At 29.8% G+C, this 25,423-nt stretch overlaps 4 protein-coding genes across 5 annotated transcripts in view; 3 read left to right on the plus strand and 1 right to left on the minus strand.

The window, feature by feature from the left end:
- The first annotated feature begins 8,153 nt into the window (after positions 1 to 8,153).
- LOC101490685 (UDP-galactose/UDP-glucose transporter 2-like) lies at positions 8,154 to 12,005 on the plus strand. The gene is made up of 7 exons (XM_004492633.4): positions 8,154 to 8,576; positions 8,994 to 9,022; positions 9,126 to 9,327; positions 9,875 to 10,117; positions 10,583 to 10,684; positions 10,772 to 10,879; positions 11,597 to 12,005. Exons 1-7 carry the CDS (start codon positions 8,451 to 8,453, stop codon positions 11,864 to 11,866), a joined length of 1,080 nt encoding a protein of 359 aa, XP_004492690.1. The 5' UTR covers positions 8,154 to 8,450; the 3' UTR covers positions 11,867 to 12,005.
- A 678-nt stretch (positions 12,006 to 12,683) lies between these two features.
- LOC101510023 (uncharacterized) lies at positions 12,684 to 14,845 on the plus strand. Its single transcript, XM_004492967.4, has 3 exons — positions 12,684 to 13,087; positions 13,855 to 14,066; positions 14,264 to 14,845. Exons 1-3 carry the CDS (start codon positions 12,883 to 12,885, stop codon positions 14,645 to 14,647), a joined length of 801 nt encoding a protein of 266 aa, XP_004493024.1. The 5' UTR covers positions 12,684 to 12,882; the 3' UTR covers positions 14,648 to 14,845.
- Positions 14,846 to 14,992: 147 nt separating this feature from the next.
- LOC101491003 (ribosomal lysine N-methyltransferase set10) lies at positions 14,993 to 20,629 on the minus strand. 2 transcript variants are annotated; one of them, XM_012713651.3, is made up of 16 exons: positions 20,502 to 20,629; positions 20,281 to 20,371; positions 19,615 to 19,789; positions 19,412 to 19,517; positions 19,231 to 19,313; positions 18,887 to 18,913; positions 18,691 to 18,803; positions 18,416 to 18,529; positions 18,030 to 18,110; positions 17,780 to 17,844; positions 17,051 to 17,107; positions 16,867 to 16,938; positions 16,478 to 16,720; positions 15,871 to 15,986; positions 15,577 to 15,672; positions 14,993 to 15,465 (listed from the first exon to the last, which is right to left on the minus strand). In XM_012713651.3, the coding sequence occupies exons 1-16, from the start codon at positions 20,547 to 20,549 to the stop codon at positions 15,309 to 15,311; spliced, it is 1,644 nt and encodes a 547-aa protein (XP_012569105.1). In that variant the 5' UTR covers positions 20,550 to 20,629; the 3' UTR covers positions 14,993 to 15,308. The 2 variants fall into 2 exon arrangements, with proteins under 2 accessions (XP_012569105.1, XP_027188085.1); XM_027332284.2 differs by lacking the exons at positions 20,281 to 20,371; positions 20,502 to 20,629 and having other exon boundaries at positions 19,611 to 19,743.
- A 4,198-nt stretch (positions 20,630 to 24,827) lies between these two features.
- Positions 24,828 to 25,423, plus strand: part of LOC101491317 (uncharacterized) — a 7,136-nt gene continuing 6,540 nt past the window's right edge. Inside the window, exon 1 of the mRNA XM_073366720.1 lies at positions 24,828 to 24,938. Within this exon, the coding sequence (XP_073222821.1) occupies positions 24,871 to 24,938 (68 nt within the window). The 5' untranslated portion in view covers positions 24,828 to 24,870. The remainder of the gene's footprint in view (positions 24,939 to 25,423) is intronic.

The following is a 25,423-nucleotide window of genomic DNA, read 5'->3' on the forward strand; positions in this document are numbered from 1 at the left end:
AAAGTTAGAAACTTAATTTTATAATTCGGAAACGTTGAAGTTACAAATGGTACTTGTTGAGACAAAATCTCAAATTAATGTTTTGATGATAATTAAATAAAAGTTAATTAAGACTTCTAATTATGATTCTAAGTGTTTTGGTATTTAACATGTGTGTTTGAGTGTGTTAAACCAATATAGGTATTAAGTATTTTAAGCTAGATCATATTAAAAATAAGCAAGTTCGTTCAAAGAAACGAAGAACGTTCTTGACAGAATTCTGTAAAACGAAAAACGTTCTCCACAGTTCTAAGATAACAAGAATGATCAAATTCTTAAAGAAAATATTGGTTTTATTATTTACCATCTGTTCCAGAATTTCACCAGAAATATACAAGGATCATATCAATAAAAGAATCTCTGCAAAACACAAGGGCAAAAGATATGCTTCATAATCTATCAAGCAAGATCATTCTCCAAGTTTGAGCAAGCATAAAGTACGAATTTGATAGATTCAATTGAACACTTCAGTTGTACTTTTGAGCAACCTGAACACGTGATACAACGTAAGGATTCACACAACAACTATCATAAGTTCAAAATCCTGCAAATTACTCAAAACAGAAACGAAGAACGTTCATGTTTTCACAACTTTAATCAAATAACATTCTAGTTTACAAATAACAAAATTTGTTGTAACTTAAGATCGATATAGGCTACGAAAATACATCTATCTACACTACAATCAATATTCATTACAAAGGAATTTAATAATCTACTCAATATCATTTTGGACAGATTCAAAGAGAAAAAGCTCAACAAAAGCAAAATAATGTATCCAGAATAAAAAGTAAGACTAATCCCCAAAGTTGATGGCTAAGATAGGCAAGTACAACTTGGAAAAATAAAGTATTGCATCACTATCGCAAGTACATAAAATTATGACACACAATCTGTCAAAATTCAGCTCATACAAAACAGAAACGAAGAATGTTTTTTTAATGTTTTTGTTTTACAAAAGAACATTCTGGTTATTCTCTTTTAAAGACATAATTAAAATAAATCATTTTCCATAGTCTAAGCCATAATTTAAAGAGTATCAAGACTACTCAAATCAACGGTGAAACCTAAAATTCGAGCTGAATGTCCAAAGGAGGAAAACAGCCTCAAGAATGATCTTCAAATTGATGAGCTATGAGCAAGAACAACTATGACAACAAGGACACTGTTGTTGCACCTTCTTTTGCAGAAAACACATCATGTTTCTAAGACAAAGGACTGACACTAGACAACTACTAAATCACTCATCCAGGTTTTCTATCAAATCCAAAAGAAATAACGTTCTCCGGTTGTCAAGAACGTTATGGACAACAATATAAACATATGTTTGATTGCTTTAAAATATATCTGACATTTGGGAAGTGTGTTAAACGATTATATTCATTTTAAAATGAATATTCAAAGCCTTTTATCATCTATAAATTGAAGATCAATTGGAAGATGAAAGCAATAGTTCAATCTGTTAAGACAAAATCTCAATTTAAATGTTTTGATGATAATTAAACAAAAAGTTAATTAAAGACTATTAATTATGATTCTAAATGTTCTGATATTTAACATGTGCATTTGAGTGTGTTAAACAAGATAGGTATCAAACATTACAAAGCAGATCACATTAAAATCAAAGAAAGCAAAAGCAGTAAAACGAGGATTGATCTTGAAGTATTTCTAGAAAACGAAGATCGATCTTCGTTTTTGGCAGAAACAAGAACAATCAGTTTCTCTGTTAGAAATTGGATCCTGGAACTTTATTCATCTCATATCTTCATCAGAGAATAAACAAGGATCAATCTAAGTCATGATTATTTAAGAATTTCAAAGAATCAAATACATGCTCAGTTTTAAGATTAAAGCAAGATCATTCTTCATGTGAGGCAAGTGCAAGTACAAAGGTACATGTTGTAAAGTACAAAGGAACATATTGTAAAGTGCATTACTGATTATACTTATCATCTAGACCTGCACACGTGACTGAAAAGCAAGTACTCAACTCAGAACAACTGACAACCACAAGTACAAGTCAGTTCATCATCAACCAATTCGAAGAACGATCTTGGATGTCAAGAACGTTCTTGGTTTCAACATGAACACGCTTGCTTTATGACTAGCTTTTTCCAACCACTCCTTAATGACAGTTGACCCTATTTCAACGGACATATGAGCTGTCCTAAAGGTTTATTGAAGCTTATAAATACAGTTTAAGGATAAAGAACAAAACACAACTCAAAGTGCCAAGAAAAGCATCAATTATTCAATCATACTCAAGTGTCTCGACATCACTCTTAAAGCTTGCTGTTTTTAATCTTTGTGTTGTGAATCAGTATCAACTGAGTTCTATCTACAAAATCTATTTCTCAAACAAGAGTTGAGTAAATACCCATATTCTAAACCTTCTTTAAGTCATCACTTTGTAAACTCAAGGTTATTGTGTTAACATAAACTTGAGTAGTTTGTAAAATCCTTTTATGTTTTAAAAGGTAGTTCGAAAAATCATTTCTAAAATAGTTAAGGTAAACTTGAAGAAATCCTTTCTAGGTAGAAAGGTAGAAACAGTGTAAAGATCAAGATTGATCTGTGAAAAATTGTGCAACAACCAAGAACAACTTTGCTTTTGAGCACATAGTGGAAAAACTCACATTTGTGAGAACTGAACGTAACTCGTGTTTGGGTGAACCAGGATACATGCTTGTGTGATTATCTCTATCTCTATATCTGTTTATTTTATGCTATACAATCAGATTTCATATTGATTAATTTGATATTACTGTTTTCTACTAACCAAGATCAATCTTCGTTTATAACCAAGATCAATCTTGAGTCAAACTTTCAGTTTTAAACATGTAATTTTTTAAAAGGGGCAATTATAATTCAAACTCCATTTCCTTATAATTGACATTGTTACTTCACAATCTACAATCTACCAACATTTGTTCATTAGTAACAAGTCAAAAACTCTTCAAGCAAACTCCCGTTCTCTTCACTATATATTTGGATCATTATTTTATGAGTTTGTCTTTCATTTATCTCAAACAAGTGTTGAAAAGTTTCAAGATCGCAAATACTTTCATCATACACATCAATTGTAACTCAAGTTTATCTTTTATGTTAGATTGAGTGTGTGTAAAAAACATTTCAAGGCTGAAAGGTGATTGTAAAAATCTTTTATAGGTTGAAAGGTGAAGATTGTAATTGATCAAAGTGTGATCAAGAGAGAATGTGTGAAGGAGAACATTATTGGTTCTGAAGAACATAGTGAAAATCTCACGCTTGTGAATAGGGGTGGGAATAGACCAGACCAGACCAGGCTTTGAAAGGCCTGAGCCTGACCTACGATTAATTTTTTAGGCTTAAGCCTGGCCTAAAACCTATCATAGGCTTTTTTTCCGGTCTGGCCTAGCCTTTTTTAAAGTCTGGCCTGACCGAGAAGCCTATTTAAAAGCCTTATTCATATTAAAACATTTAAATGCTCTACTTATATCAGATGCTTTCCACATACCTATATCAATGTACATATTTATATATATTAAACAAAAAATAAATTTTCTAACAAAATAATTTTAAAAAAATCTGAAACAAACATCCTTTAAACCCTAAAACATAATTCTTGGTTTCAAAGAATTTTTTTTCTCTGAAACAAACGCACCCATTATTACCTCTCGAACAAATATAGAAGGACTACTGTGTTATTGACTAATTGAATGGCTACCGAATATGGAGACTACCAAATATGGAATGAGTACTGAGTGATTGCTTAATTGATAGAATTTAAAATATGAAATAATATTATTAATATAATAATAAAAAATAACATTAATAAATAATTAAATATATATAGGTCGGTCTGTCAGGCCTAATAGGCTTTTTTATAAGCATGAATCTGTCCTATTTAAATAAACATGCTTTAAAAATAGCATGAGTCTAGCCTTTTTATTAAATAGGTCAGACAATGTCAGACCATAAATAGGCCAGGCCATAGGCCCCTGTCGGACGGCCTAGCCTATTCCCATCCCTAGTTGTGAGGCCTGAACGTAATCCACTTTGGATGAACTAGAATATATTATTATGTGAATTATCTTTCCCTTATCTCCATTTATTTATCACTCACTTAACATTGATCACATCGTGATTTTTTTTTACTAACGAAGAATGTTCTCCGTTTATTTTTTTATAACCAAGATCAATCTTGAGTTAAATACTTTGAGATTTAACAGAAATTTTAGAAAAAGGACAATTACAATTCAAACCACTTTCCTTGTAATTGAAATTGTTACTTCAGTACTCTATCGAAATCTCGAGAAAAATTAAATATCTTTTGAAATGATTATTTAGAACTATTTAATTGTTTAATTGTTAAGTTAATTGATAAACTTATTAAACTAGGAGTATAACTTGTACGCCGATCACATCATTCAGTTTTCGAACCTTGACAATTAATATATTTTTATTTTTTTGTTACTAACAGGGCAATACTATCGGACAAATCTATTGAGAGTATGTGACGAGTGGGAATTTCAACACGATACCTAAGTTTGTTTGCCTCACCTCAATTTTATACATGTTGCTAGTAAGGCTAAGCAAAACAGGATTAGTTGCTTTGTTAGTGCAGGCGTTGCGTAAATATTTTTTCACTGAAGTGTTAAAAATGAGTGTTAAACTTTTTTTGTCACTTCAACTCCCCACACCAATAAACCACTATGAATACTTATTTTTATATTTTTTAACAAATTTAATATTCAAGGTAAAAATTATTTTATAAAATATAATAACTAAATCCAAGATTGATTTTTTTTTTCTTCATAATCTTATCTGTCATTAAGACATTAAATGTTGACTCGTTAAATAAAAAATTAAGTATTCGATTCAAAGCAGAGCTTTGTTAAAAAAAACCGTGTTTTACACTAAAATTAAAAAGCTTTTTATTTGTCTAATTGATATTTAACTTAAATACAATTTTAGTTATTCTATTTTAATTAATTAATTTATAAATTTTGTATTTTTTTAATCCAAAATTTTAGAGATAGGGTCTAGTGTTTCAAATTTTTTTTAAACTTTACCATTTTAGTCTGTCGACTAAATTAGTGTACAATATTTAGAAATACTGTAGTGGGAATTGAAGGGTTTAATTAAGATTTGAAATTAGAGTTGATGTGTTTACATAATATAACATAACTAAAAGGGTGTTAAAAATTATATAAAATATGAAGACTAAAACGAAATTTAATCTTCGATGTTTCAAATAAAAACTATGGACAAGTTTTGTTTAATATATATATATATATCCCCACCTAAATATAAAATTTAATTCATTCAAATATAAAATTTAATTCATTCAAATATTTTAATTTAATAGAAACTGAAAACTAAAGAAATGTTACAATAAACTTGAAAATAGAGTATTTCTAAACCTACCCATATAATTGAACATCAAATTCAGCTATAACTAAAATTAAAATCGTAAATAACCCCACCTAAATAGACCCTAACCCCCGTACATTAATAATTAAAGAAATAAAACATCAGCATGAAGATTGCATGTATTCCACATGACATAACTGTCCTTATGAGTGAACTTGGTTCCTTGCATAAAAAATATTCAAGAATAATTTGATTGAAACATAAAATTTGATATAAAATATATTGACAAGATTATTGTAATATTTCTTTAGTTTTCATTTTCTGATTTTTGTTATTCTTTTAAGTATTTTATTTATATTTTAATTTTTTATTGGTCAAAGATCTAATTTCGATACAAACATTTTAGTCAAAAAAATATAAATGCAAACATATATTATAAAATAAAAATTGTTCTCCTATTCCTTATTTGGTATTAGATATATCTTATATATTTCTTTAATGCGATCACACTAATTATTCAATATAAAATTTAATTCATTCAAATATTTTATTTAATAATAATATAAATTATAAAATATAGATATATAAAATCGTGTATTGATAACACAAGTTAATAAATACAACATCAACATTTTATTAGATTTATTCATTTGAACAAGTAAAAAAGTTCATTAAAATTTATTCTAAGCACATGATGCATTAAAATAAAAATATTTTAGTGTTCTTTCTTTAATATTTTTTAAAATATTTATGCGAAACTCATTTCTAAAATATAAAATCTATATTGATTTTATTAAGAGAGTGAGTACTCTTTATGTCTCTAAATTTTGATTCTTTTAATTTTAGATATATATTAAAAAATAATAAATTTAAATATTTAAAATTTATTTATCTTTCATTTATTAAATAAAAACATAATTTATTTAATACATGTTTTTGAGTATATAAAAGAAAAAATATTATTGATTATATTTTGATTTTTTTAAAACACACAAAAGAAAATTAAAATATAAATAAAATACATAAAATATCAAAGATCCCACAGAAACTGAGGAAATATTACAATAAACTTGCCCGTATAAAATTAAAAACTTAAAAAGGACCCCACCTAAATAGACCCTAACCCCTATATATTAATGAAAGTTTGGTTTAGTAAGAAGTCACATTTACAAGTTGAGCTCCTTCATCAGAGAAATACTTGACATCAAACGTTTTGTTTAGAAAAAAAAAAGTATGAAATTTATGCATATATTTCACATGACATAACTGTCATTATAAGGGAACTTGGTCCATTTCTTGAATAAAAAATATTTAAGAATAATTTGATTGAAACATAATTTTTTTTATAAAATAAGATACAAATACACTATTGGCAAATTTATTGTAATATTTCTTTAGTTTTCAATTTCTGATTTTTAATCTTTTAAATATTTTATTTATATTTTAAATTTTTATTGATCAAAGATCTAATATCAATACAAACATTTTAGTTAAAAAATATCAATACAAATATATACTATAAAATAAAAATTGTTCTCCTATTTCTTATTTGGTATAAAATCACACTAGTTATTCTTTAATACGATCACACTAATTATTTAATATTAAAATTTAATTCATTCAAATATTTTAATTTAATAGTAATTTAAATTATAAAATATAACCATATAAAATCTTGTATACAGTCAAAAAGTTCACTAAAATTTATTCTTAAGCACATGTTGCATTAGAATAAACATATTTTATTATTCTTTTTTTTATTTATTTATAATATTTATTGTTTTATGTGAGACTCATTGCTAAAATGTAGAACCTATATTGATTTTATTAAGAGAGCGAGTAATCTTTCTATCTCTCAATTTTAATTCTTTTAATTTTATATATATATTAAAAAATAATAAATTTAAATATTTGAAGTGTTTTTATCTTTCATTCATGAAATAAAAACATAATTTATTTAACACATATATTTGAGTATATAAAAGAAAAAATATCATTAATTATATTTTAATTTTTTAAAAAATAAATTTTTTTAAAATATAAATAAAATACTTAAAATATTAAATATCTGATAACATAAATAAAATACTTAAAACATCAAATATCTGATACTGAAAACTGAGAAAATATTACAATAACCTTGAAAATAGAGTATTTCTAAACCTCCCCATTAATTCAACATCATATTCAGCTATAACAAAAATTAAAAACTTAAAGGACTCCACCTAAATAGCCCCTAACCCCGTATATATTAATGAAAGTTTGGTTTAGTAAGAAGTTAAAAAACAAAAACAAAAAACATAAATATATGCATGTATTTCGCATGACATAAGTGCTCTTATAAGTGAATTGAATTCCTTAATTAAAAAATTCAAAAATAATTTGAATATAAAATAAAATAAAAATATAAATATAACTCTATTTTATATATTTTATACGATACTATATTTATATTTTATTTTATATTAAATTTTATATTCAATTAATAATACTGAAAAATCAAATACATGTTTACCAAAATAAAATATTTACTTTCCTATTTTTTTATTTGATAAAAAAGTATCAAACAGGTTGTTGAACAAATATCAAAGACGTTTGCAATGAATATAAAAAATTAAATATTTTCCTTTTTGATCAAAATATCAAAAATTAAATACTTTCCTTTTTGATCAAAATATTAATTCCACCTTTGCGTAGAATCACCATTTCACAAACACATTCACAATACACCTTAAATTCTTTTGTAACAACACAAACTCACACAAACACAAACACAAAGACACACTCTCTCTTCTTACTTTCTCTCTCTAAAACGTTCCATGCATAAAATATATGCTTAGACTAATCAAACAAGTTTCCACTTTGTGCCACCAAAAAAATATCTCTTCTTTTTCTCTGGGTTGCTGGAGTCAACATGCAAAGATTTTAGCCTAAAATGTTGCTCAAAGTTTCAAAAATATAATCTTTTTGTTGATTTGGATTTTGGGTTGGTGCCAAAATTGGAGTTTGAATAGATTAAAAAAAAGGAAGGGGTGGTGAATGGTAATGAAAAAAAGATGAAGAAGGAAGAACAAGGTCGTAGTTTGTTTGGAATTTCACTCTCTGACAGACCCAGATGGCAACAATTCCTCATTTGTTCATCTGGATTCTTCTTTGGATATCTTGTTAATGGCATCTGTGAGGTATAGCTTAGTACACATACTATGTTTTCTTTTTTATTTTCTTGAATTCTTTTTTGTTTGGTTTATGTAATCTTTGTTTTTTCTGCAATTGGGTTGCTGAAATATAGTAAAGCAATAAGAAAAACATAATTTTTAGTGTTATTTTTGTTTCTTTGTGTGTGTAGAAAGGGGTTAAATTCAATTTTGTTTTGTTTGATTTTGATAAATTTCTTCAACATTTATTTCCCCCCTTTTATTTATTTATTTATTGTTCATGATCAATAGCTTAAATATTAATTTTTCAGGATGAAGAACATAGTTAAAAAAAACTCCAAAATATTTCATTAATTTTTTTTTCATGTGTGAAGTTATTATTTTCCAATTAGTAATAATATGATCTTTGGTACTAATTGTTTTTCTCATTTGCCTAATTTTCAGGAATATGTGTATAACAGGCTCCATTTTAGGTGAATTTCATCATACCTTGTTACTGTTTTATTTGTTTCTGATTTTTAGCTTTCAATGGAAAAGTTCATATTGAAATTGGTGATTTTGGTTTTGTTTTTTCAGCTATGGTTGGTACTTCACATTTATTCAAGGATTTGTTTACCTCTTTCTGATTTATCTCCAAGGTTTCACAAGCAAGCAAATGGTGAACCCATGGAAAACCTATGTGAAGCTCTCTGCTGTACTAATGGGTTCACATGGCTTAACAAAGGGATCTTTGGCTTTTCTTAATTACCCTGCACAAATTATGTTCAAATCCACAAAGGTAACTGAAAAAGTACAATTCACATAAGGCACTTACCTTTACTTTACCCATTTTTGAAGGATACTGTTTTGGATCGGTTATGTTTGCAACATATGGATTCACAATGTCTCACTTTTTGTGCTTACATCAATTTTGATCTAACTTACAGTTCAGTAACTTTAAGTTAGCAGACATGTTTTAGTGTTTGTTTGGTTTCACGGTTTTGAACATATAATATTGGTTTTGACATGTCGACTGTAATTGATTTTGTCTCTAAAATTGATTCTAACTTGAATCTAGGATTTGTAGTTTTTTATTTAAAACGTGATTTTTACCCTTAAATTTATTGTTCAACTCACTTTTACGTCAAGTATCCAAAATTAAACTAAGTTACATTCAACCAACTTCTAACTAAAATCAATTTTACAATATCAATTTTTGTCATTGCAAAAACCAAAATTGACACTTAGACACTATAACGTGTTTTTTGCTATTCAAACTGTGCATGTTTATATAGCTAATGAACATTGATTATTCCATTATAATAGATGAATTTTTGATTCGACAGGTTCTGCCAGTGATGATAATGGGTGCTTTTATTCCTGGTCTGAGAAGGAAGTATCCAATGCATGAATATTTATCTGCAATACTCTTGGTAGTTGGATTGATCCTATTCACACTAGCAGATGCACAAACATCACCAAATTTCAGTGTCATTGGTGTTGTTATGATAACTGGTGCTTTGGTTATGGATTCTTTTCTTGGAAATCTTCAAGAAGCAATCTTTACTATGAATCCTGATACCACACAGGTGATTTTTCCATCACTTCCTAATGATCTCTTTGCTTTTCCAACAAGTGTATTCATTTTTATGCCAAATTTGTGATTATTTAACTCATTTGAAAATTTGAATTATTGATCGAAAAAATGAAATTGATCTCAAATTTTTTTCACGTCTTAGAAACACTTAAGATTAGAAATTAGAAATGGATTTCATGTTTGTCTTCATTAACTCTTTGTCTATAACTCAACTTTTTCCGTTAGTATACTTTATTTTCGTCTCAACCCTTATTTTCTCGAGGGAAATGAGCTCTAGTAATCAGAGTTAGGTCGGGAGGTTAGTAAAGTCTGGTCAATGATTATTCCAATTAGGATTTGAACTCTGTTTCTTTCTGAACGATTCGACTTTAACTGAAGTTTATAAATCACTTGATTTTTCTGTTAGTATACTAGCGGCGTTTGAAATTCTAATACCTTTTTGTTGTTGTTATCACAGATGGAGATGCTCTTTTGCTCAACTGTAGTTGGATTACCTTTCTTAATCCCACCTATGCTTTTTACAGGAGAACTATTCAAAGCATGGACTTCATGTTCAGAAGTAAATTTGGAATAAAACAGCTCCTTTACTATACTAATTTATTATTCTTTTCTTATCAATAAAATCACACTTTTCTTGTCCTTGCAGCATCCCTATGTGTATGGTGTGTTAGTCTTTGAAGCAATGGCAACATTTATAGGCCAAGTCTCTGTCCTATCCCTCATTGCCATTTTTGGTGCTGCCACAACAGCCATGGTAAATTACCATCACAAGCTTTTCCTCATCTCAGTATGTCAGTTTGGACCACTATACGGCACCTAACATTAATTAATAAGTCTCCTATATGAAAAAACAAACATCTTGTGTTTCATAAATGCTATTAAATATCCAAACCGTTACCCTTTTTACATATTAAAGACTTGAATTTCATCAAATAGTTGATTATTTTAGTCTTAATCGTCCGTCCCTGATTCTTGAACAAAGTGGTTGGACTCGAGTGGTTAACGTGGTTCAGTTAAGGACGAATTATTTAGGAGAACTCAAATTTAAATCCTAATTGTAATAATCATTGGTCAGACTTTATTTTCCTCCAGGTCAAACTCTGGATTATTAGGGTCCATTTCTCTTAGGAACCAGAAGGCTAAGACTTTAAAATACCCTTTGATTCTAAAGAGAAATGAGCCCTGATAATTTAGAATTTAGGCAGAGATAAATAAAATCTAATCAAAGATTGTTTTAGTTAGGAATCGAATTTGGTACTTCTGATTGATTCCACTTTAATTAAAACTTATTAACCACTTAAATCTAACCACCACATGATTAATGAAAGTTGATTTGGCACAACCTTAAGTTAAATCATTAAAAATTGGTGTAATACTTATAGCTATACATATATGAGATGAGATTTCAACTTTTGTCACATCATGTATGTGATCTTAACTTATTTTCAATTCATTGAATTCTATCACACAGATAACAACAGCAAGAAAGGCAGTGACATTACTACTATCATACTTGATATTTACAAAACCATTAACAGAACAACATGGGAGTGGACTAATACTTATAGCTATGGGAATCACATTGAAGATGTTGCCAGAAAACAAACCTACAATTTCCAAGAGAGCCTTAAATTCTTCTCCTAGAGACAGTAGGACAAAATCTACTGTTGGTGATGAAGAGTTGGGGACAATGTCAGATTCTGTAGGAGAAAATGATGATGAAAGGAGGCCCTTGGTTTAGCTTAAATGTTAATGCAATTTTTTTTTTTATTTTCTGTCATTATTTTAAAGTTCGTATTTTCTTTGTCATTTTCATATCATGTTACAGGAAAAAAAAGTAATTTGATGTTCAATATATTAATTTTTTATTGAATGCCTTAGATATAAATTCTTTTACATACTTCAAAACGTGATTAGTCACAATATATTATAAATAATGTCAACACTCAGCCTTATAAATGCAGCAACGAACTTTTGAGAGTTTTACCACTCATTGTGGTCTTACATAACTCGAGATTAATCCCTCGATGAATTTTAAGTTTGGATGCAAATTTCTACTACTTATAGAATATAAATAAATTTTATAAAAAAAAATTCAGGGACCAAAATAGTTTTCTCTGAACTTATATAAGGACATTTAATCAAAACTTTATAAATAAAAAACATGCACCCATTTTTTCAACATTATATTTTACGCAATGTATTAACTTGAAAGAATCCAAACTATAATGGGTTTGTGTCCTGTTAACTAATATTATTATAGTAAGACATATATAATTTTTTGTAAGTATTTATTGGGGTATAATCTCTTCACTATAAATTTTTTATAAAAAAATAAATTATAATAATTTATTGATCAAAATACAAATTATGCAATTGTGTGATATCTGAAAATGATGTTTAACTTGTGTAGATCGATGAAATAGGTGTTACATGTAAAGAAGAAAGAAAATAGTAGCCAGTAGTTTACAGCTAAGAACGGTGGGCATGTGGTCAGCTCATTCATTCACATAAACGTGTCAACAACGTTCCCTAAATACATAAAAAGAAAATATGCACTCATTGGTTACGTGTTTCTGCATTGACATGCAAAGTGACACTTTGATAAACGTAAACAATCAAAAAGGAAAAGATAAAATTGTACTCCATCACTGTGAAAACTGAAAAAGTTACAACATTAACAAGAATATCCTTCTTGCCATAATTTACCATAACCAAAAAGTTCCAAAATTTAATAATAAAAAAATATTAGTGGTAATGAGTGAGAGGGGTGGCAATAGCACCACAAGACTCCTCCATGAAGTGGTGGAGGAAGTTGATGATTTAGAAAGAAATTACAGTGAGAGGCCAAAAGAACCTTGGAAAGGAGGATATGTGAAGAGCATAGTTTATGGAGGACTTGATGCTATTATCACTTGCTTTTCTCTCATTTCTTCAATCTCAGCTAGCAGTAGTTCTTCTGGTATATTTGTGTTTTCCTCTTTAACTCTAATTTACCTCTTTTCAAATTAAAATTATTCATTTTCTTTTTTCAAACAAATAAAATGGTACTTGAATCAAAGTCTAATAAGCATAAATATTTATATGATTATTGATTTTATGTGTATCACCTGTGAATCGAGAATCAAGTGATTAATAAATTTCAATTAAGAATGAATTAATCAGAAAACCTTGAGTTTGAATCGTGGTTTGAAACAATTTTATATTAAACTTTCCTTATCTATTAGTTGAATTTTGGATTACTAAAACTCTTTGTCATGAGAACTGGGGTTAGGACAAAAAAATGTGTATGCATGAGTTGTGAGTCTCGAGAGAGAAATATATATTTGCACATGAGTTTGAGTGCTTCTGTAGTCTGTATATGGGCAAGAAACCAGAAAGTTTTTTTTATCAAAATGTTTTTATATAAAAAGAACGAAAAATAAAACAAAAACACAAAGCCGTGATTGAGATTCAAGCTGTGGTCCCGGTTAAATACTTGAACATGAAAGGCCTTTTTTCAAGTATTGGAGGAAAATGATTTTTAGTGCTATGATACTATGGTACGATGGTGCAGCATGTTGTCCTTTTCAAAAAAAAAAAAAAAATTGAATTTGCTGTTGGTGCATGTGCAACCGACAAAATTTTCATACAATACTGATTCTCATGCCATTGATGCCAATATAACAGACAATTTATATATGGAAGGATGCATGTTATTGTAACTTATGTGCTACTCTTTGCATGCAGGGAATGTGTTGGTTCTTGGATTTGCAAACCTAGTAGCAGATGCAATATCAATGGGGTTTGGAGACATAGTGTCTGCTAGCTCCGAGCGCGATGTGGTCATTGAGGAAAGGAGAGTGACAGAATGGGATGTTTTGAATGGTAGGGAAGATGAACAAAGAGAGTTAGTAAGATACTATCAATCTCTTGGGATGGACTACGATGACGCAACCACGGTATGTATGATAAAACACCATTTGGATCTCACTAGGAAAAAATGGTGTCTTGTTTCAAATATTGACATGATTAAATGCCTGTAGAATAAAGTCAAACTCTTACATATATAAGATATAAACTGTTTTCATAAATTATCTTTAAAAATGAAAATAAACTAAAAACAACTTATGAACATTTTTTTTTACTTTGGTGCAAGGTTGTGAACATATTTACAAAATACAATGACATATTGGTGGACCAAAAAATGGTAGCTGACAAAGGAATGCTACCAGCAGACCAAGAAGCGAAGCCATGGAAGAATGGTTTAATCACTTTTGCATCCTTCATGGTGTTTGGCTCAATACCTCTGCTCTCTTTCATCATTCTTATACCATTTACAGACAGTGATTTGGTTAAGTTTGTTAGTGCTTGCCTTGTTTCTGCACTTGGTCTAGCTCTTCTTGGAGTGGCAAGGGCAAGAATTGCTGGTCAAAACATGATGTTCACCACAGCCATCACTGTTTTTAGTGGTGTCATAGCTGCAGCTGCTGCTTATTTAGTAGGATGGTTGCTAAAGCACGTTGCAGGACTAGAAGGTTGATAAACTATAGCAGAATTAGTAGCATGAAAGATAATAGGGAATGATTGGCAATAGCATCCTTTCTGAGGACTCTTTTTGTCCAAATTTTGTACATGTCTAATATCTATCTTTTAGGCAGGTTATAAATGCACTTGAAACTTAGTATATGTTAACATATATAGCTAATTTTCAAAAATCTGATGTATGGTTGCTAATCAATTTTGTGGTGATGGTTGGAGGCAATATCAGTTGAATTTCTGAATGTGAGATTCATATATGAATCTATTTCCATACAATGGATGAGGGTCATAGATTTGGCATTTCTGAGTTTATTTAATACTTAATAGTCAAAGGAGCCACAGAAAGTGAAGAAATAATCAAGAAAATTCAAACTCTTTAGGTAACATTAGTTTGGTATAACAAGAATAGCTTATCCATATTATTTATCATAAAAACCTCATTCTCAACCTCTTTTTTTTAAGGGCGTGCCAAATAGAGTATAAGAAGAATAAGATGTTACATAAAGTTTTCAGAATCAACTTTCCATTGGAATAACACTTTCAATAATAATGTAAACTGGTAAAAATGATTAAGTCTAAGAACGAAAATGACAATGAGTAAAATCTAACTTGGACTAAAGATCAGGTAACAAGAAAGAGGACTTTACAATGTGACATGGTTATCAAGGAACACTCATCTCTTCAGTCATTGATAACTGCAGAGCATGTTCTGCTTCTTTCAAGAATAATCGAGTTAGCTGCTTCTGACCTCGCCTATATACTATAGCAGACCATTTGTTTCTAGTCATCAACTTTGTTTCCTCTGAATCATTTGCCATTCTGATCAAAGGAAATTAAGACAAAGGTATTAGAAAGTGCAATGCATAGTGTTAAAATCAAATTTGATAATTGTGTTGTAAATTGCAAGAGTGAAGATTTCTAATTGCATACTGTTTGTTATCTTCCTGGTTATCAATGATAAGAGCCTTCTTGAGCAATTCAAAGTCACTTTCCTCTGTTCCAGAATGCTCTTCAAGATCCATTAGCCTGAAATGCAGTGAAATCAATTAGGCATTGCACATAAGATACATCAATGTTGGTGCTCTAATTTGTCCTTTATTTCCTCAATATATGAAATGGCACATCGGATATAAAAAAACAACATTCAACTTCATTTGTAAAATCAAGTCCCAATCAGAAGTATGCATGTAGTATTAGGACATCAAAAATATTTCAGGCACTCACTTGACATGAAGAAGATCAACTAGCACTTGTAAAGCGCCAGAATCACCGCAAACCTCCCATATTGCTGATTGGACATCTATATCTGATAACTCTCTTTCCCCTTCAGGACCAGCAAGCTTTATGTGAAAGAATAAAAATTGTATTAATGTGGAATTCTGATGAAATTGAAAATAAACAATTCAAATCAAAATATAAATGCCAAGTATATTCTTTTGTCTGCAAAAGAGAAATGCATCATACAATTTTCATATGCTGTCCCCATGGCGAAAAGCAGACTATTTTACATGTCAAGTAGCAAACAGAGAGTAGGATAGTAGGACCTGTATGGATTGACTTAATTGACCCGACCTACTCACAAACATCTGTGAGACTATTTAGGAGAGCTTATGAAAACAACTTATGACATGTATATAATCTGTTTTGAACTTATTTCCTTAAAATATCCATGATAGTTTATATGAAAAGAGTTTGACTTCATTTTATCTTTTGTTATAGAAATAGCTTATACATAGGCACTTATATGGTCAACATTTATGCTATAAGCGGTTAATTAAACTGTTTATCCAATCAGAGAAATATGAAGAAAAATGTTGCATACAAACTGTACCTCTTCTAGCATTGAGGAAACCTTGAAAAGCTCATCCTCTTGCATGGCTATGGCCCTCAAGGTAGCCATAAATTTCTCAGGAAAAACAAGCTTGTTTACATAAGATGGAATCTTGCGTTGACCACTCCAACTATAGTTACAAACTCGGTTGCACTTGTTATTTTCTCCACTGTTTTGGGTGCCTAATGGAAAAAATCCATTATCCAGCAGAGTTTTGGGTAAAAGACATCTCATTTCAGCTTTCTGTAATCACAAACCCAGAAAAACACAGAAAGTGAAGTTACATAAGGGAGAGCTTTAAAACAATATATAATATTAAATTGGTGAAATAAATCATATTCTATTTCTTAAAAGAATTGTGTAAAGTTGAAGAAAAATTATTGGCATACCTGCACTTCAAGAAGCTGACTTTTAGACTCTGCAAAAGGAATAGTATTTATTGCTTCTGCTGGATAATGGACCTGAGGGACAACATAAACTGAATAATGCCAACAGAAACAACTAAGGAATTGAATTAAAATGTTAAGTAGAAATTTTACTCTTGGTGCACAAGATACAAGGGTAAGCCATTACCATGAGGTAGTCATCTGTGTTACCATCAATGACAAAACCATACAGATACAGAAGTTCCTGCATCAAGTGGAAAAATATGGAAACCATGTAAGACTTGAAATAAGCTTCAAAGTAACTTGTACATCAACCTTCAATAGAACAGAAGCTCCACTTGGGATCATGCATTTAGTTAGTAATAAAATATAATATACAAGTATAAAAAATTTCATATGTTGAGTCAAATAAGCTTAAAGGCCTTGTGTATGATGCAATGCCTCGATGGAAGTTTATTGACCAGTAAATTATGTATCCAATTCTATTAAACTTTTCCTTCCTGCAATTTGAATAAACAGCCAACAAGGCACTGAATCAGTATTGGGCACATTAAAAACTCATATGATAAGCCTTATGTTTCCCTTGCATGCCTCTATGATAGCTTCATAAGTTATTGGTGTTTGTTGAAAATGTATTAGCAACTTTATATTTTGTTGTATAGGCATATCATATCACATTATTAGGAAAAAATATTCTACATTTATTTTGTATTTATTGCCTTGAGCGTTGAGCCTATACAAAATTGACTGCGCTATATAGTTGAACTTGAGACACGGTTTCACAGTATTATGCCTCTTCTCTCACTCATTCAACAGTGTTAAATCAAAACAAGAGAAAAGTAAATTATAGAACATAAAATGTATTATATAGGAAAATGGCTTTTTTCCTAATCATGGGATAATCAATATAAAGTACCTCATTTCCCTTGTTGCCATAACTAATGGAAATTTCTCGACCAATCTGCAAGGGACTTTGAGCAGCTTTACAATCAAGAAAACAATGAATTAAAGGGGAACAGTTTCATGATATTCTATTTTATGAAACTACCTAAATGGAGAGGATGAAGGTGTGAAACCAAAATGAAAGAAGTTACAAATTTAATACTATTAACTAGTAGAACATCAAAGGCAAGTACGAGACTGAAAATGGACAAAAAGAATGTTACCAGAAAGAAGATACATTGATACAGGAACTCGTGTTGTTAAGCCAGTTCCATCAACTTCCCATGTTGCTATTGGCTTCAGATCTGATTGGCCATGTAATCAAGGTAAATCAAATATTCTCATGAGGCATTTGATTTGATATATCTACCATATATGGCAAGAAAAATAATTTAGCCTGGCACAAATCCAGACATGCATGTATATGCAATTATGCATACAAAAATCAGCTGTTTGATCGTAGGGACTTTGATGCAGAACATGAAATCAATGACCAAAATTTATGAAGTGTTTGGTAAAGGGGAGAAAAGAGATCCCAATCAATGAAAAAACATGTATTTTCAAAGCACGCGGTGTAGTGAAAATGTCAGAGCTTTAAGCAACAATTTACCATGGTTGCAAAAGTCAATGCCAGGGACAAGACCCTCAACCCAAACAGTGTCTCCTTGCTCTGTGTTATGTGTCGTTTCCTCGGTTAGATCGTCAGGATTTGTAACCTGGCTTCCTGCAATTAAACTTCCTTATTAAAATATCAGTTTTATCTCAAATTCAGACAAATAATAAACGGTGAGGTGACCCCTCCATTGGATACATCACAGGAGAGAATTTTCACAAGAAACTAGTTAAATGAGAGAGAGAGAGAGAGAGAGAGAGAGATTGACTAACCTTTTTCATCAGCTTTTGGAGTGCAATTCTGATGAACATCTTGCATTTCTGGAAATACATGAGAACGGGGCATTGGAATGTTCAAAGCACGGCTCCAAAATACTGAATTTGCCCTAGCGTGAATGCAAGTCGGATATCAAGCTCCAAGAATTTAGTTGAAGCCATATTCATATACAAGTTCACTAGAAGTACATACCAAAGGAAATCTTCAAAGCACACCTCACTGGAAAATCAGGCCACACACAAGAGAACCATTGTTAATGTACGTTTAAAATTTAGCTAAAATTTGAAAATTTCTGTTTAAAAACAAAATCTAGAAAGCGCATTTCAATTCATCATCCTGAATGCTGTTGGGAAGGTAACATCATATAGCACATCCACATAATTCTTAGTTCAATAATGGTTTTCATATAAAGTAAGCAGTGAATTATAACTAGTAAATTATACTTTCAAAACTGCAGTTCTCGATTGTAAACTCTTAAGATGTCAAAATTTCAATAATGTCAAACTATGTCAATTACGAATAAACCCAGCACATACGTCTCTGAATCTCCATCAAGAGTCAAAAGTTTCTTCACTAAATCCTTCACTTTAGTTTCATATAAATTCACCAGGCTTTTCTTCTGCGAGATAAGACAGTTATCAAATACTGCTAAATACGATGGCAACAAGTTAATGCCAGAAATGGTATCAAAAGATGAGTTCCATCATCATATATTACCTGTAATTCAGTCGCACGATATAACGCTGTTCCTCTTAGCTCTTGAAGTTCCTCTTCATTAAACCAAAGTGTATTTCCAAAAGTGGTTGGAAGCATATCAAGGTACCTGATTAAATTTCAGCCTCTCCACAGGTGAGTGAAACTCCCAACAACACAATCTGAAGTTCTGAACCATTGAGTAAAACAAAATAAACCATACATACGGCTTCCATAGAGAATCCTTACGCAAACGCTCCACAGTCAATAACAGCATCATTAAGAGCCTGTCATCTACATCTCCTTCTTCAAACAATGCTCTACATTCTGGTCCTAGAAACGGATCTTGCAACACTCTCATTGGAGTAATTGCTAACTCTAGTGGAACAACCAACAGAACCCCTTTTTTCAAAGAAAACAAAATTACTTTCTTTGTTTTCAAAAAGTAAGGCACAGAGCTATAAACATTATTCAGGGTAAAAATTGATTCACATAAGAACACTTGGCAATTAGCATCTCAAACTTTTTCTGTTTGCTGAAGATTTTTTTTTTTGTTGCTATATAGGAAATATGAGAATTTTCAGTATCCAATATTACAACAAAAAGGAATTATTAAAATTGTCTAATGCAGCACCGACACCTTAGATCGAAGGCTGTGATGTGACACAACACTAAGACATGTACTTAGACTCAATCACTCTTTTTTTTATAATTATTACGGGTGTCTAGTACTCTAGTGTCAGTCTTGTGTTCAGTATCTGTATTAGTGCTTCACAGAGAATTGCATATAATCTTCAATCCAAAACAACAAAACAATATTATATGCTAACAAGTAATAACTCCAACACAAACAAAATGTATTCATATTGATATTAATACATTATAATTATTACCATCAGAAACATCTTTATCAGAGAAAATGCCAAACCCTTTTCTGGAATCACAGTACTTGATATTGCAACCTCGGAGGTCCACCCCATTTGCCTGAGAATTCAAGACCAAATCAAAATTCAAAACTAGCCAAAGGAAACCATTTTGAAAATTCAGCGTAGAATGGTATCAAAGCTTAATATATTTGTCCTTAGGTCTTAAATTACAAATGATGTTAACAAACCTGTAGCCAATGCAAGAAAGTTTCGAGCTTTGCTTCTGGGTTCGCCATAGCTACCTCTTCAACTTTTGATTTGCGCCTACTTTGATAGGAGAAAGAAAGGTGAAGGTTTAATGGGGTTTTATGTTTAATTAAACTTTTACTCCCCATAAATATAGTACAATTTTTTATTTTCAGAGATTAAAAATAATAAATGAATTTTTTTTTAACTTCATAAATCATCTTTTAGTAAATCATCTTAATCTTTTAAATATAGTATTTTAATATTTGATGATTGGATAAATGTAAACATTTTTTTTTCTGATGTACATCCTTTTAGAAAAACATATTTAATGTTATGTTATTTAAATATATTTTTGATACAAAAATGTCAAGTTATTATTTTTGGGGCAAAAAAATTTAGGTTAGAACTAAAATTACAACAAGTATTTTTGTTGAACATATATAATATTATTTTGTGTTGTTAGATATGACATAATATTATTTTGTTACGTTAGATATTTTTTTACTAGTATTAATTTACTTTTCAATAAAGATTATAGAGGAGTTTGTTCTGTTTCGGATTATTCTTTGCTCTTATTTAATTTTTTTTGTCCTTTTTATGTAAATATATATATATATTTTCTTTTTATGAATAAAAAATTCAATTCTTAGAAAGAAGACTATTTTCATAACAAGATATTGTATAATATTTGATATTTTTTTCTCTTCTAAAATGGGAGGAGAGTGTACTTTTTTACCTGTTCTTTAGTGCGTGCATATCTCATTTGAAAAATGTAGATTCTAAATTAAACTCCAAAAAAGTGGTGGAAAATTTTAACACCTTTAAGGAAGATGTATATCATACTATAATATTTATCCACTAATTATATTTTAAAAATTTGTGTTAAATTTGTTATGAGATAAATCAATAAAGTAGTTATTGGTTATATGTGGATGTTCCAGCATATTATTAATGAAATAGGTTGATCTTACTTTTGAAAAAAATATTGTTACAAACTTCTTTTGATATGCTTATACTAAAAATAGTCTTATTTTTGTAAAAAAAGAAATTTATTAATGTATCTATCTGTATATTTTTTTAAATGAGTCTAAGGGTTTTTTTTTTTTTAATTTGTAAATGAAATGATAAAGAAACTCGCATGTAGTTGTGAGGTTTTAGAGTTTAAAATCAATACATAATATAATTTAGGCTTAATTGCAGTTTTGGTCCCCATATTTTAGCTGATTCGTGAAAGTAGTCCCCCCATTTTGTTTCTCCCCAGTTTTGGTCCCTCAAACAGAATTTTGGTTCACAACTTGATGAAATTTCATTTTTTTTGCATTTATTTAAGTCACATCATGCCTCAAAATCTCATTTGCAACAATTGTACCTGAAATCTATAATTATAAATTGTGTAGTACGACTTTAAAAAATGAAATTTCATCAAGTTTTTGACCAAAATTCGGTTTGGGGACCAGAACTGGGGAGAAACAAAATGGGGGACTACTTTCGCGATTCAGCTAAAATAGGGGGACCAAAACTGCAATTAAGCCTATAATTTAACAATATTCATATTACGATAATTATTTAGTTTAATTTCAGTTTTGTTTATTTTTATCGATTTATGAAATTGGTCCTTTTATTTTAAAAGTTAACAATTTTTATAAATCACTCGAATTTTTAAACTAAAAAATAATAATTTAACATATTTTAAATGATGTGACATACGATTTCATGATATAGAACTGTCAAGATGTATTAATTATTTATATGTCATCAATTAAATTATAAATATGAAAATTTTATGAAATTAAATGTTAAATTTTTACGGTGCTATTTCATGAATATTAATCATTATAAATCAGTGTATCACATGTCACATTGTTTAAAGTATATCACATAGTATTTTTTAATTAAAAAGTTAGATTAAAAAAATCAAAATTATCGATTTTAAAATAGAATTTAATAAGTTAATAAAAATTAAGAGAAACACAACTGCAATTAAAGTCAAATTATTATTAAACTTGAAGTTTTTTGGACAAAAATCTATTATTTAATATTGTTATTTTAATTATTATATTTTTATTCAATTTTAAGTAAGACTGTGATTATTAGTTTAAGTTTGATTTGTTAGGATTGGTTAAATTGAATTTTAGAATTATAATTACATTGAATTATTTGACAAGGTAAAAAAATTATATTAAAATATATTAAATGACATGTAAAATTAAAAGAAGAAAAAATTTTGATTAAAAAATTAGAAAAAGCATTTTCTTAGAACCAAAATAATGTATATTTAATTATTATTATTACTATTACATATATTATAAAAAAAAATATAATTCCATTTTGAGCTAAAAATAAATAAAACTGACGAAAAGATTCGAGGAGCACAGTCACAGTTACAAACACTTTACCCATTCCTTGTCCTTTCTACAATCAAATTCTGAACCCTTCTCTTCTCTCTCTTCTTACCTTACAATTCAGAATTCAGTACTGAATTTGTTGAACGAACGAATGAATCTTTTGGTAACACAGAGAAACAGTGGCGGTTAAAATAACAACAACATTGCCACTTCCACGCTTTTTTTGTTTTTCTCCAAATCTTAATGCCAACAATGCAATTAAAGTAAACAACATTCTTTGAGATTTACGCAACATCATCATCATCATCATTATTATTATTCATTTCTGTCATGTTGCGGTCGTTAAAAGCTTCCCATAATTCTATTCTCAGATCGGACTCACGCTGACTGAATCAACAGGTAACTGATCTGATTCAATCCCTCTTTTTTATTTTTTGTGCTTCGGCCCAGAAGTTGATGATTGAGATTTTAGAGATATAAGGTCTATGTGAATGATGGGTCATAGTCAATTTTGGATTTTGATGGTTTCTTTTATGTGGGTTTTTTCCTCTGGCAATGGTTTTGTACTATGTGACGAGATTCATTTATAGTGCTTGTTAAGGCTGTGTTTGTTTGGGTTTGAATTTTTTTTATTTTATAGTTACCTTTGGAATTTGTTGAAGAATTGGAAGTAGATTTGTTCCTATTAGTATCTGTGCATGTCCTTGCTGAAACAATGCTGAAACAATTCTTGGTCAGTCTTTACTTATTACTTACCTTTCAGCAGAATTCTAGATTAGTGGTGCTCGATCTCCTGGGAAACAGATGATTAAAACTAAAAAACTGTGCATGTCAAATATTTGGACTTTGAATATTTTTAGTTTGGTTTTTCTTAATTCCAGTCAGTGTTGTCAATTGTGGATAGTGGAAAATAACATTTTGTTTTGATTCCGCTATGCTACAATGCTGTAGCGCTGCAATAGCAGCTATTTGACAACACTTTGCCCTAAACAGCGAATCGCGGAGTAATAAATTCAAATTCCGCTAGGTTATAGCGCTATAGCGCCACTATATTGGCTATTTGACAACACTAATTATGATGTGGTGTAATTTACAATTTATTGAAAAATTGGATTTTCTCCAATTGTAGTGGATGCTAAAATTTCGAGGTTTTCATGTGGGATGCTTTGATTTTGTATGTGTAGTGTAGGGGGCCTTCTACTTGGTAGCTTAGAATTTTTATTTCCATGAGTTTAAGCATATTGAAACACCCCAGTTTGTATGGGCAAAATTGATTACTCTAATTGAATTAGGAATTTCTGGTTGGTTATTAATAGTAATGCTATATAATTTTTATGACAAGTAGTAAATCACTAGCGTTAAGGTGCAACCCTAGTGCACATGCTAATTGTGCTGAAGTTAAAGACACGTTCTTAGCAACAGACAAAGGCCAACGCAATGTTCCCGAACATAATTTAGCTGTACAAGTTTAAATACAGCCAATCACAGTGTGCATTAATGGAGATTTCATGGCTGCGCTGTGTTAATCTGTGCTAAGATTGATGATGGGATGGATTACATTTTGATAATGACATAGGTGCTAATGAGCTATAAGCAAGAAATTATACAACTTTTGAAGAAAATTTAAAGAAATGTAATCTGGACTCTGAAAATTAAATAGAATTAAAGATTCTTTCTGTAGAGAAATTTTACAGCGGTTTTTCATTATCAAGTCCAATAGTGCATTGGGTGCGTGTTTGTTTGATATGAATAATGAGTATACGTGAAGTGTGAACTACACCAGTGATGTGGAAGATGCTAAGTTCTAGGCCATGCCAAAAATGTCCTTTATGATTGAATGTGCAAACTTCTTTAATGAATTTAAGTTATATTTCTGTTTAGCTCCCCTCACACCCCCTACGCATTGTCCCCCATAATGTTGTCATACTTTCCTTTTAGTCTCAACACTCTTTTTAACCAATTATTTTTTGTTTTGCAGAAGCAGACCTAAAGGTCCTACAATAAAATTGTGCTTTCTGATACAATGAAGAATATGATTTCACCCATTCAAAGTACTGTGCCGTCTCCTACTTTTCTATGGAGGTTCAAGGTCTGTTAGTAAATCATGTACAACCTGCATAAGAATATTTGTTGTACTGTACGTTTTAATTGCAAGCTAGTTTTTTGTTACAACATATGTGCTATAGCGATGTTCCTTGGTGATATTATACGAATCCAATTTTAATTTATTTTCTTCTCCTAGTTCTAGGGGTGTACTCAGAGCTTGGTAGTTGTGTGTCTTTGAGAGAGTTTATAATCTTTCCGTGCACAAATCGTATGAGAGGGTTTACAATTTCATACTTGTGAAAATTACAAGTCTGAGTAATTAAATATTGGGAAATGCTAAAAAATTTATTTAATTTTGTTTTGTTTTGTGCAGACTGAAATTTTAAATTTGTTGAAGTATCAGATAGGTGTCTATTTATTTGTATTCCTAAATTAATTGCATACCTGTCTTTAATTTATCTGTTACTTTTTAACTTCTAGTGTTCATGAACCTCTTGCATGCTTTTTTTTCTTCTTTTTCAGGTGACACT

Source organism: Cicer arietinum, chromosome 3, assembly GCF_000331145.2.
Source record: "Cicer arietinum cultivar CDC Frontier isolate Library 1 chromosome 3, Cicar.CDCFrontier_v2.0, whole genome shotgun sequence".
NCBI lineage: Eukaryota > Viridiplantae > Streptophyta > Magnoliopsida > Fabales > Fabaceae > Cicer > Cicer arietinum.